Below are 13,442 nucleotides of genomic sequence, written 5' to 3' on the forward strand. Positions count from 1 at the left end.
TCCGGGCGAGGGAAAACGAAGTCCAAAGTTTGTGTTCATCATAAGGGATGTTGGGATGGGCAACAGTTGCTGTTAAATTAGTTGTTGGTGCAATTTTATCGTAATTTTTTAGTACAGCTGTCTCATTTAAGTTCTTTGAGAGAGCGAACTTGCATTATCTCATTATCAATATATTGCTTGAAAATTGGTCTCAAAACAACATTATTGTTTATCGCAATCATTTCTGGGACAATTCATCATCCAGTAAAATTTGTTAGTGTGACAGGCCTAGTCTCATTTTCCTGAAATTTGACTACGCTGTGATGTCCTGTATTTTTGTAATGAGTTTGTACATTTTGCTGTGGTTGTCCCACCAACAGCAATAAATTTCCCTTAGGGAACAATAAAGTATATCTTACCTTATCGGATAATCTTTAAAGTAGCACCTGAGCAGTGGAAAAACCTGCCAGCAGAGTGGCAGCTTACCTGGGCAGAGGAAGATCAGACTGGCCTCCAGGGCTGCCAGCTGGACCTCCGATTGGAAGTTGTGGCTCTTCATGGTGGCGAGGATCTGACTCATGGCCATGTTCAGTTCATCCAAGCTGGCCGTCCTACAAACACAAGGACAGTTTTCACTAACAAACCAATCAGAACTCATGGAAACTCTACACCCGGCACACAATTCCGATCCTCCGCAAATGTCAATGCAATTAACAAACTGCACAGATAAAACGTAACGAAAAGTAAAAATAGAAAATGTTTACTTGTTTAATTCTATTCAGAAATATTTTATTTAACAGCCACTTTGAGAAACACAGGTGAATGACTGATTTTTGTTCGTTATGATTGTTTCTGTTACCACTGAGGATGTTTGTATAAGCAAATCTTCTATGAAACTTTTACATTATTATTTTAAGACGAGCGCTGACCTGGCCGTTTTATTTTTTGTTAATTGTTAAGATTATTTTTGTTCTGAAACTAAGAAAAAACTTTTTATACCAACAGGAAGTGAGATGTTGTACCTCATATCAGTGTTGTGGTCAAGACCACCTAACCCAAGACCAAGACAAGACCAAGACCAGAGTGTATCGAGACCGAGACAAGACCAAGACTTTTAGGGTCCGAGACAAAGTCAAGACCAAGACCGAGGGAAGTCGAGACCAAGTCAAGACCAGCGGCCCGCGCTACATGACATGATAAAATTTAAAATATAATCAAAACTGCTTCTCAAATTGATCTGAAAGATCCATATTCCCATAAAAACACGTAGATATTAAATACTTAATACATTTTACCCATATTAAATATTCCATCTTTGTGCTACAATCAGTGGTGGTCTCGTGCCAGCCCTACAAAGATATCGCCCTGGGCGTTTGCCCATATTGCTCATGTCAGAAACCACCACTGTCTACATCATTAAACATAGCAATTGAGGCAATGCCCTGATGGTAAATAAGGCTCAACTATAAACACTGACCTAGGAGCAACAAGCAAGAAGTAACCAAGCCCAAGACACTTATCATGACTGTTCTCGCCCTCTCTTCTGCTACATGAAGCCAGGCAGTCTGACACCATGGCACACATTACAGCTGCCACTTTGAAAGAAAACAATCAAAGAGCAATTTGCATGCTCTTTCGTTCTTGTGCTTTAGTTATTTGTTAATTTGAAAAATATCAAAGTACATAATTAAATAAAAATAATGATAGCAACTTCAGTGTACACAAAGCATTACAAGAACAAAAAACTGGTGTTCTGTCAGGTCAGATCGTCATACGCTTAGCACAAACTCACGGCTATATCTGTCAGACACGTCATTACCATAAGATTTCATTTAATCAGCAACATAGAATCATGACGTAGATCGTCATACACTTTGTTATTAACAGTTGTATGGCATCCTGACTTAGTGGTTAAGTAGGTTAATGAGTTTTACACGGGCGTGTGTTGTAGCTGACTCCAGCTGCAACCAGACCCTGCTTTAAATACACTTTGAAACCACGACAATGCATGTATATCTATACAGTTATCATTGGAAACAATTTAATGACTTATTTTCGTCATAACTTGTTGTGTATGGTGAACTGACAACTCCTCTGACGGTCGGACTTCTTAATGCGCATGCAAGCATGGTACTCACTGCATGTATGCTATTCTGACAGCGTATGGTAATCTGATAGAACAACAGCTCTCAGTGACACKCCAGTCCTATTTTCTAAGTAAAGAGCCGTTCAGAAGAATCGGACTGTTTCTGAATGTCACATCACTATATTGCAGACTTTTGGACACAGCGTTGTCCCATATTTGCGACAAGTCAGTCAACACCTTCACACAATAATTCAGCGCAGTGAGTGACTTTTTTTCATCACAAATGCTTATGTGTCTCTATACAACTAGCTTTGCTAACATCACGTCAACGTAGCTTATCTTTCTTTGAGCTACTTCTCTAAGTGACGAAAAAAGTTAGACGTTGTCCCCACTGTCTGTGAAAGTGAAGTGATGCCGAGTTAGCTGTAGCATCGGATCTTATGATTTATGCAGCGCTATTCTATTACTGACGATTAGACAGACATCTTCTGCCGCTCAGAGAATACCACTGCGCATGTGTTGGAGCGCCACGTGCGAGTGAAAGGTGGGGAGGGGCAGGGGGAGTAACAGAAACATGTAATTGCTTGGATTTTAATCAGTGCGTTTTGCATCCACCGTAAACAAAGATGTTAACAAATAAACTGGATAGTATGCTGCATGTTTAGTCATATTTTCACAGTTGCGGTCTCGACTGGTCTTGAAATAAAATGCCAAGTCCTCAGCGCCAGAGACCGAGACAAGACCAAGACCAAATGCGGTCGAGTCCGAGACGAGACCGAGACCAACAAAAATGCTCTTGAGATCGGTCTCGAGACCAAGACTGATCTTGAGTACTACAACACTGCCTCATATTGCTCTTTAGTGGAATCTGTTCTTTGGTTGTCAATTTAATAAACATAAATTTGGTGTACTGATGTATTTTTTTCATCACAAAAATTGGCTAAGCAAAGAAATGAGCTCTATTTCTTTATTTTAAATAATAGTTCATTATTTTAAAAAAGGGAGACAGACACGAACTCTTGATCTTGTAAAATGTTACACAAAGTTTCAGTCACAGACCTTCAACAAGGAAACAGTCCAAGGATAAAATGTCTGACCAATCACATCATCAAAACGTACAAAATTATAGATGCCAATTTAAAATCAAATCCCATTACCTTATAATTGTATAATTTCAAATCAACTTTAAACTTTCCTAATAATATTACATAAGCAATATTATTATGTATACATAAGGAATATTATAATAGACCCCAATGTAAAAGATAACATTTTATAAACAATCTTTCAAAAATAATTGAACACTAAAAACAATTTCAAACAGCAGGCTAACCCATCTTTATGGCTTTTTATTTATTATAATTGTTTTTTGAAAGCACTGATATTTCAAAGTCTGATCCTGAACTCTTCCACCTAAGAACAATGACTTTACTCAAACATTGTAAGGCTTTTTTTTATGCATTTCCTTTTAAACTTTGGCTTTTGGTAATATTTCTAAAAAACGGAATATTTTTGGGTCCAAACCTTCCGTGGAAAAGCAGCTTTAACAACTTGCAGGCGCTGATGGAAACTTCTGCTGAGCTTGCATGTCTCTTCATCATCTCTACCAAATTGACATGGAGGCCACCAGACAACAGCAAGAAGCTCATTTTACCTGCAAGCAAAGCGGACAGTTTCTATTGAAGTAGCCGAAGTAGCAACTGGTTTTGAAGTCTTTCGCCAAAGATTGAAGATAAAAACCAAATGAGGCAGATGTGGCGAGCTGAGTCAAAAAGCAAATCTTTGAATTTACTGGTCTGTCTACATTCTGGACTTCCCCTGTGGAAGGAAGTGATTTTGCATTCCTCGAGGGCCAGAGTCCTAAAATACTGAGGAGTGTCCTTTGTCTTACACATTTGAATTAAATGATGAAACTGCCTAACTAGCATGTAGTCAAGCACTGCAGAGCTCAGCTCATGAGCTAATATTAGAGTCTTGTTTGCTGAAGCAGAGAGACATCTGGTAGTTGCAGGAAACTGGGCCTTGAGTAATGTAGTTTGAGTCCATTGTACCATTTGAGAGCATTAAATATGGACTATAACCCAAAAATATGAGATCCCAGATACGATGCTGGCACACAAAAATGCCCTGAGGTCGTCTATAGCTAGTCTTCAGATTAGCTCAAGGCCAGTGGAGAGAGCTTAATGTCCTTAATCTGACCTTCACATTTCACCAATACAAACCAAACCTCTACTCCCTGACCATTTTCTCTCTTGTTAACATGGACTCAGCAACACTTTGCCATATCTCCATGGTTTGACTCATTGACTCAATGCCTCTGTACTTAGTCACCCTGGAGTCTTTTTGTTGTTGTTGTTTTAAGTAATAACTAAAACTTGATATTTGATCCCAATAATATATACTGCATATATAATGTGAATGTCTGTAAGTATGCAACAACTAGATGCATACCTCAGCACATACGGAGTAAATATGTGTTTCTGAAGACTCACTGTTGTTGGTAATGAGCGTGGCGATGGCACTGGTAGCAGCAATGAACACACTGGAAGAGGAGGAGTGAACCAGCATGGCAGCCATTAACTGTCTGTGAACGGGAGTCCTGGAAAAACAGTCATCGAGCTTCCATGAAACAGTGTTTAACTCATTCAGAAGGCTTTTTTCCCCTTTAAACTTCTACATACCTGTCCTCCTGCTCCTCTTCTGATGGGTTAACTTGGGCTCCATGCAGTAACAGACTGTGAATGGCCCAGCTCGCAGCTTCCTGAGATGGGAAAAATCTAGTTAAATGGTTACTTTAAGAGTTTCTAAAGTGCCAGCGGCTAGGAGCTGCAGGACTGACCTGAACAGTCGGCTCAGCTGCATGGAGGTCCAGCGCCGTGCAGCAGTCCTCCATCCAGTCAAGGCCCAGGTCCTCCACCTCCTCTGGGCCCCTCTCCTCTTCCTTTTGCCCTTCCTCCGCCACCGCTTTGCTCTGCACGATGGTTGCAGCTGCAGTGTGGCAAGCGGATAACACAATGCAATACATCCATTAAGAAAAAGCAGAAGAAATATCATCTTGTTTAGATGTATGCAACACCAGCTGTGTTTCCATTACAAATGTGTGCAAAACTTTATCATAAATTCCGCCGATGTAAAAAAAACAAAAAAACACAACTTTGCAATTGCGCCGTCATCCTCTAACTACTTCCTGTAGCCGTCTTCTCTGTGGTCTGCAACAGTGGCAACATCCAGTTTACGATTATGTGATGCAAATAAAAAAAGTGTTTCCATTACAGTTTTGTGAAATAAACCAATTCTAAATAAATAAACCAACAAAAAAAAAATCAAACTTGTCCTAGCGCAAAAACATTTGATCAAAAATCAAGCTTTTTTTTGTATTATTATCGTGTTGCCATTAAATACATTTATTTCCAATATATCAAACTGTGCATTTCTGTCACCAATGGAAACTCGACTATTTTCAGTAACGTTTTTCTACTACGTTGTGTCGACTAACTTCCAGGACGTTATTGACTCAAGCCCAACTTGTGAAGGTGTGTGCTCACTAAGTTCAGCCAGGCAGGAGAGAGCAGCAGCTTGCAGGACAGGGTTGTTGGGAAAACTCTGACAGGCTCTCCGAGCGACTCTCTGGACGCCGTTCTGTACCAGGATGTTGTAGAAGCTCTCTGCAGGAAAATGAAAGAAGAAAAAAAAAGTCAGCTGAGTTACACAGAAGCTTCTCTTAACCTTATCAGCTTTAAATAGCACATTAGCTTATCAAAGTGGATCAAATTCAAGCAGAAGTGTATTGATTTCACAAGCAATGTTATCTTCATCTGTCAATATGTGAGCAGATACTGCAGTTATTTATTGAAAGGAATCTCAATGATTGCTTAGCTGTTTTACTCTGGTTTCCTTTCTTAGTGTATGCAAACTTCTGAATTTGAATCAAATTAGAGAAAAACAGCTCTATACCGAATAGAAATAATTTTAGTGATCTGAACTAGAAATGTTCATCTGATTTGATCTTAGTTCAAGTGTCTTTTTCATGAGTTATCTTATTGAAACTCATAAAAAATATAACATTTTTGGATAGAGGCAAACCACTTACAAACAAATATGAAATGAAATCAGACTATTACTGAAGAGGAGGAGGAGGATTAGAACAGGACAAACATCATGTCTTCCTCCTGAGTTGGAGCTCTGACCTGATGTGAACCTCCTGAACAGCAGGCAGGCCGTCTCCTGCAGCTCCTCCACGCCAAGGAAGGCATCCATGGCCGCGATGATGACAGTGTAACACTGAGTGCCTCTCGACATCAACACCTCCACGTTACTGCCTGCAGGAGAAAAGCATGTCGACCTCATCATGAGATTTTGGTCATGCAAGGCAGAGCTGATACGTCTAAGAAAGCATTTCTTCACAAACTAATGAGGCATGGACAAAGACAGTAAAAACAAAAATAGAAATGTGGTAATTTCCCCATGATTTTACATATTAAAATAAAAAATACCTCCGCTTCAGAGACGCACCAATCCAATAGTAATATCTGCATCGGTCCCAATATTTAAAAACATTATAGAACGGGTACCGTGACAATGTACCTGATCTATAAAGGCAGATCTATAATTCTTTGTTTTGTGCTCTGAGCCATGTCATGCTTTATTTATTTTACATTATGTTTACATGTTCTGGACAATCTGAAAGAAGGTTTGTAGCCATTTATATTTTCATGTTTGACAAAGGTAGTCAACTTATTGTTTTTGTCAGTTTCTTTATCATTTATTTTACCTTGGCTGTTCTACTCCTAATTACACTGACTGAACTAATTAAAGTTGTTTTTGACCAAGCTTGTGAAGCTATTGGTGTATTTTAGTACAGAGTCATCAAATACATTTATAATTCAGTACATTTATGTCTGTGTTTGAAAACACATTTTAAGTCAATTCAACTGTTTTTTTCTATCGGATCGGTATCGGCCGATATTAGACCTCAGATATCGGTATCGGAAGTGAAAAAAGTGGATCGGTGAATCCCTGCTCCTCTTTATTGATTTGATTTAATTCAGGGTTTACAGAAAATGTGGTTAATTATAGTTAATTTATTATTTAACAAAAGGTAGTGATTACTTTTACATACATAGTCAAGTTGTTAGACGAATGAAATTATCATTCATCTAAATCTTGGAAGACTTGATTTTGTGTTCATTCAAGATATCTTCATCCGCTGCTAAGACCAGTTTGACGATCTGAAACTTTTAATTGTGATTAAAATGAAAGCAAAACATAAAAATCTGTAAGTAATTTTACACCCTCTCTCTTTGGGTACTCCATAAATATAAACTTTGACAAGTCTGCAACGTAAAGCAGCACCTGTCAGAATTTGGACATGTTTGCGATTTCCACAAAATTATTTTATGTAAAARGATAAGAAGAAAACTTCCTTGAAAAGGCCTTAAATCAGTTAGCTGGCAAATAAATGTCAAATAGCTTTTACAGGACTCACTCCTATTTTTTTTTTTGTTTGTTTTGTTTTGGGGGGGTTTTTTTGCCATGGGGGAATTTCTAAATAGATCTGTTTTCTGCAATGGGGCAGAATAACATCATTCATGTTACCATGCAGCCTAATTTACATCAGGACAGCCAAACAAGCTTTACAGGTTTACAGTGAAAATGTGCTCACAGCTGCTTAATGGCCTTTTAGAGATAAAAACCTCTTTCTTGTAAGATCAGTGTAACCCATGCTTCAATTCAGAGAACAACTCATAGAGTCAGACATTAGGGGATGTATTGGCGGCGTACCTGTGCGAGCTAAGGGCAGTAACACCTTCATGGCCTGAGTGAGAAGCTTAGGGCTGGCAGAGAACATCTGCAGAACTGAGAGAACCACAACATGGTCTTGGTTTTCCACAAACTCTCCCAGATGGTCGTCACTTACTATAAAGAGAAAAAAAAGGACAAGGAAGTTGTGATACAGCTAAGTAACATCAGTCCTCCACTACCAACTTTACAAAAACTGCTTTCTACTGGTATCCACTGTGCAATACAGCCAAACATTTCCACATTGGACATAGTTACAGAACTGTTGTGATTGGTTTCGATGTATGTAACTGAACCACCAGATTGTTTTATTTTCTTTTAAACAAGAACAAGTTTTTACTCTTCTAACACCATTAAACAAGAAAAGGTTGTCAGCCCACCTCTATCCAGCAGCAGCTGCAGAGCTATACAACCTTGGAGTTGAACTTCCTCGATGGTGGGAAATGTCTTCATCGCCTGCACAACCAAGCTAAACACGTCCTCTTCTTCTTCCAGCACCCGCAGAGGAATCGGATCTGTCCAAAATTGTAGGTAAACATGAATAAACAGAGAGAAATTAGAGAAACGAAACAACAGGATTAGAAAAGTTATTTAGAAATCGGTGTGTATGTTATGTTACAGAATCCTGGGTAAAGATAATAATATAATGCTGTGTCACATAAGGTTCAGTATTGGGAGCTAACAATTTTTTCATTGATTTAAAAGCTGATTGTATTAAAAGTCAAGGCAGTGCCTTAAGGTCAAAGGCTATGTGGGTTTTTTTGTCACTTTTGTATTGATTATATCAATGACCATGATTCATTTTAATTAAACATGTTATTATAATTAACATATTTAAATAAGCATGAGTGGAGTTATGGCACTTTCAAAACCTATACTGTATTGGATCTACATTTATTTTGTTCAGGGATAGAAATCAGATCAAGTTCAGGAATAAACACACTTATCCATGTCTCTATTGGCCTTGTTTTGTGCAAATTCATGTTGGAGCATATTATTATCCCCAGAATGTTTCCTTGATGTTGAAAGCCAGAACTTGTCCAAAATGTGTGGTCATGTTAAAGTTTCTTACTTGAAACTTACTACGAAACCAAGTCCAACTCCTGAAAATCCCACAACCAGTCGTGTGTACACTTTCACTAATCTGCTAATAGTGGAGCAAATTTTTCTTTTTGCGCTTTCGTGCATTTGCTGACTTTAAAAACCTTTGGCACACTTCACTTCCTCTAAAGGATTTTTTTTCCAGATATAAATAAAGCGTTAATACACTTGTCATTCTAGGGTAAGTACAAGTTGAATCAGTGTTAGTGCCAGCATTAGCTTCTGTCAAATATCATATTGGTGTAGTGCTTTAGCGTTAGCATGCCTAACATTTATGATTAAGGCTTTAGGGTTAGCACAACTATATTTTTAGTTAGCGGTGCCCACCACTGTCCAAACGTAATCCATCCTGGAACAAACATAACACAGTGATGTCAAAAAATTATTGTTGTCCTGGCAATTGCTAAGCCTACATTCATCCACAGAACTGATAGAGAGGTATAATCAATTTTTCCACTTTTACACGGTTTTAGAGTCCATGGAAGGCTTATTTTACACCACAGCATCAGACACGTCGAAATTTACACATCTGTCACCATGGAAGTGATTGAAATACTTGACCTTAATAATTTGGGTCAGTAAGCGAGTTATTTTGGTTATATAGTGCATGTATGCAGGAGTTCTTTCCTACACATAGACATAATGTACCTGATGTGAGCAGAAGCGCCAGGGCTCTGAGTCCAACAATGGTTACTTGATGGTCTGCAAGAAACTGCGATAAGGCCCTCAGGATATGCCTGAAAACAAAATCAGAATGAGAAATCGTGTTAACAGAGCCGCATGATGTTGGTGAAATCATGCAGCGGCAAAATTATTGGAGAAATTGTTTAATATAGGTATCTGCTGTGACAAATACAAATTGTTCTTAGTTCTCCCTTTTTCAGTTGTTCTTCCGACACACCCTTAGCATCTTGGGTATTGTAGCCCGAGCAAGACAAACACCAATTCTTACTGGCAAAATGGGAAAGACGAGAGAGCATACCGATCAAGTAAGGCAGTAAGTTAGGAAATAGCTTCATGCCTAAATGTAGTCATTTCTACTTTTGAAGCGATAAGAAAAAGGTTAAAACAATTGGGACATTAAGGAACAAGGCTGAACAAGCCGCTGATCTTATCCCGATACGATCAAAGTAAGCTCCATGGTAAGAGAAATAAAAATGTCTAAAAGGCACGTCTTTATCACGAGTGCAAATAACTGTGGAAGGTGTACTGTGAGAGGAAAATCCCCAACGGCAGATTGTATGTTTGGTCGTGTTGTTAAAATAATCTTGGGTAACTTGAAAACGGACAAAATTTGCATTATGTGAACTAATTATAAAATTCATAGATGGTTATTCAAAGCATGTAAACAAAGGAGAGGAAACCAATGGGTTCAATGTCTGAGGAAGGGAAGGGCAACATGTTTGCCCAGAGGGCTGCGATCTGTATAATACTGCATCATAATTATAGCGCCACATGTTGGACATTTGACTACGAACAGAAAAGTGTCATAGTTTGTCATCAGGCAATGTTTGTTTTGTTCACTTCCTGTGTTTTCATGACAGCTAGATTGCACATTTGTGGATGGTTGTCTGCTTTGTAAAATATCAATGTAGCTACACTTGAGTGGATTTCATTTCTTTTTATGTTGACGGAAGAGATTAAAGGTTCCTCACAATAAGAGGAGTGGAGTCAACTTTCCTTATTGTTAAAGCATTTTTCTCTCAGTGGCAGATGACAGGGCAGAGCAGACGCTAAACATTGTTAGCTAACAATGACCCACTGGTACATAACCTACTTGAATGATTTCATACTATTTGAACATTACTGGTATGCGGCATTTCATTATCTCTTGTCTATGCCTTTTCATACAGGACCGTTGATCAAGTATCATGAACCAGCTTTGGCTTTTATTTGCTCTCCTGCCCACTTTCGATGTTTTTTGTGGTTTAGCCAAAACAAGGTAAATACAGCTAGTTTCAAAAAGATAACTACTACATTACAGGGTTTTTTTTTTTCAAAACTGTTGTTGCACCATTCTGTGCACATTCTCTCATTTGCACTAAGGAAGTCCAAATTTGTCAATGTGACATTTCCCCCAAGCAATTTCTCATTTTAGTTATAACAAAGTATTGATTTTGATTGGCTGATCCGTACCTCACGAAGACTCCTCTGCCAGGAACTTTTGTCATCTTGGAAGATACAGACTAAATTGACCTCTCAAGAAAGCTTTTGACCGTCAAAGAAGCTGGACCTGACCCAGTTACAAGGCCTTCAGTGATCAACCTCTGTGGAATGCCGTTGTGTTGAACAATTCTTTACACTGTATGCTACAATAAGGCTACATACACACAGCAGGTATTGATGCTCAATTCAGATTTTTTGCTGAAATCCATTTTACAACCCCAAAGTGACTCACGTGCGCAACGGGAGCAGACAGTAACGTCATAAGATCATAACACAAAGGAAGATAAAAACAACAAAAAAAGGCATGTCTAATAGCAACTGCCTTTTGTGGAGTACTGACTGTACCTTCTAAGGAGAAGTGTGTCTACATACGATGTTGGAACTAAGAGAGGTGGGATGGTGAGGTGAAGCGCTTCATAGACACAGAATCCTTTCGTAATTCTTATAATTTTTCAGCCATTGTTTATGTCCGGGTTTATATTAGTTTGTCTGAAATTGTGTTCCTTTGACATTAGCGGAATATCGACAGAGATTTACGCACCTGTGTAATGGAAACGCAGCTAATATATGGGAGAAAATATCTCACTTGCATTAACGGTGCGAGTACATGGCAAACATTCCAGCCCACCAAACACAGGGACTATTGCACACACCGATGTTAAGATTGTGAGTTGAAATATTTTACAGATCTGTAAAAAGATATGAATCCCTAACCAATAAATAGGTTTGTCTTCACTTACTGGTGCACTGCCAGTACCTCCCAGTCCCTGCTGGCCTGCAGAGGTCTGCAAAGCTCCTCCAGCGTTTTCGGACGTATTTCAATGAGCCGGCACAGCAGTGACAAGCCCACCTGAGGTAACAACAGGTGAAAGAGGAATCATATCAGACAACTTTTTTTTTTTCTCTAAATGACTAAAGTGGTTTCAGTTTCAGGACCTCTTGGGAAAGGCAGGCGAGTGTGTCACATCTGTGCTTATATTGTCTCACAATCATACTTTCAGTTTGCGTTGTACTGCATTTCTTAGCCTGGTAAGCAAAGGTACACCTGATGCCATAAATTGGCTGGATCAGACAGAGAAAAGTCGCTCACAGATKAGTCATTTTCTAACAGAGCCCACACCCTGTAAAGTAAGTTTGTAACTTCACATTTCTGTTGCTTTTTACACAAAAAAAACTGTCCAAACAGAAGCTAAAGGTGAAGCCGTTTGACAGGTCAAGATGTGAAGGGTTACCTCCTGGACTTTTTTGCTGTTTGCATAAGATGAAAGCACCACTGTGAGGGGAACATGGACATCTTTGTCTTCAAACAGGTCAGCTGCTGCAATAACATAGACATACAACAACAAAAATCATACCTGACAAGTTAGCTTTAAACACATGACTGCTTCTATTTTCAATGTGATTGGAAAGAGGTCACATTAAAAATAGAATTCAAATTTGAATTCCAAAAAAAGACCAGTGTTACAGCAAGAACAAGTCAAAGGAAGCAGTAATCTACTTGGGCAGGATTTTTATTGCAGCTTTTTAATTGTACTTAGCTTTAAGTGTGGGTGAGTTTAGCTTTTAAAACATCACATATTTTAAGAATAAACCTGGAAATGTTAAACATTATAGCGACAGAGATACAACACCCTCCGACTGAAATGCAGGATTGACAACAATCCTAAGGAATTTTGAATGAGGTTGGCATCTCCTTCAGCAGCTATGAGGTGAAGTATTTATAATTTAATGAGGTCATATACATTGTCAGGAACAAGAACGCCTGCACAGTTAGAAAAACTAAAATCTGACCTGAATTTGGAGTAAGCTTGCTGAAAACATGTTAAAACTTTCCCAAAATGACATAATGTGATTTGTTGGAAATGTGATTCTAATTGACAGTTTGCAAAATTTGCCTCTCAAATATCTTTCTTCTTGGGATCACATACACTGGTAATCAGCACACTGTGAAAACTCCTGTTTTTACTAAAGGTGGTCGTATTTGCTGATAATCATCTCATCAGGGAAACGTTACGTTTTCCCCCTGACTGTAAGAGTAAGTGGGTTAAAAGGTAACGCCGTTTTCTAATTCAGATTTTTCTGTGGTTTTTGTTGTTGGCAAATGGGATCTCCCCCCAGGGCAGCAAACTCTTGGGGGCGGTGGGGAGTGGTAAGAAAATGAAAGTAAAAATCCATGCCAGTTGTGTTCCAAACTAGTTTCCTATTGCTTGCTGCATTGACGATAAATGGGAAGTGTGCACCAACTGTAAAGCATTTTCTTAACATCCTGGTTGTTTCTGGTTGATTCCACTATATATTTTTTTTATGTCTA

The 13,442-nt window shown here is 38.7% G+C and overlaps 1 protein-coding gene across 1 annotated transcript in view; it reads right to left on the bottom strand.

The window, feature by feature from the left end:
• lrrk2 (leucine-rich repeat kinase 2) overlaps positions 1-13,442 on the bottom strand; it is a 39,357-nt gene that overhangs the window by 24,620 nt on the left and 1,295 nt on the right. Inside the window, exons 2-13 of the mRNA XM_008410860.2 lie at positions 12,364-12,449; positions 11,872-11,981; positions 9,614-9,702; positions 8,245-8,379; positions 7,847-7,981; positions 6,253-6,384; positions 5,611-5,730; positions 4,905-5,053; positions 4,747-4,826; positions 4,558-4,664; positions 3,590-3,719; positions 466-590 (exon numbers count right to left, since the gene is read on the bottom strand). Of these exons, the coding sequence (XP_008409082.1) occupies positions 466-590; positions 3,590-3,719; positions 4,558-4,664; positions 4,747-4,826; positions 4,905-5,053; positions 5,611-5,730; positions 6,253-6,384; positions 7,847-7,981; positions 8,245-8,379; positions 9,614-9,702; positions 11,872-11,981; positions 12,364-12,449 (1,398 nt within the window). The remainder of the gene's footprint in view (positions 1-465; positions 591-3,589; positions 3,720-4,557; positions 4,665-4,746; positions 4,827-4,904; positions 5,054-5,610; positions 5,731-6,252; positions 6,385-7,846; positions 7,982-8,244; positions 8,380-9,613; positions 9,703-11,871; positions 11,982-12,363; positions 12,450-13,442) is intronic.

This window comes from Poecilia reticulata, linkage group LG6 (genome assembly GCF_000633615.1).
Source record: "Poecilia reticulata strain Guanapo linkage group LG6, Guppy_female_1.0+MT, whole genome shotgun sequence".
Taxonomy (NCBI): domain Eukaryota; kingdom Metazoa; phylum Chordata; class Actinopteri; order Cyprinodontiformes; family Poeciliidae; genus Poecilia; species Poecilia reticulata.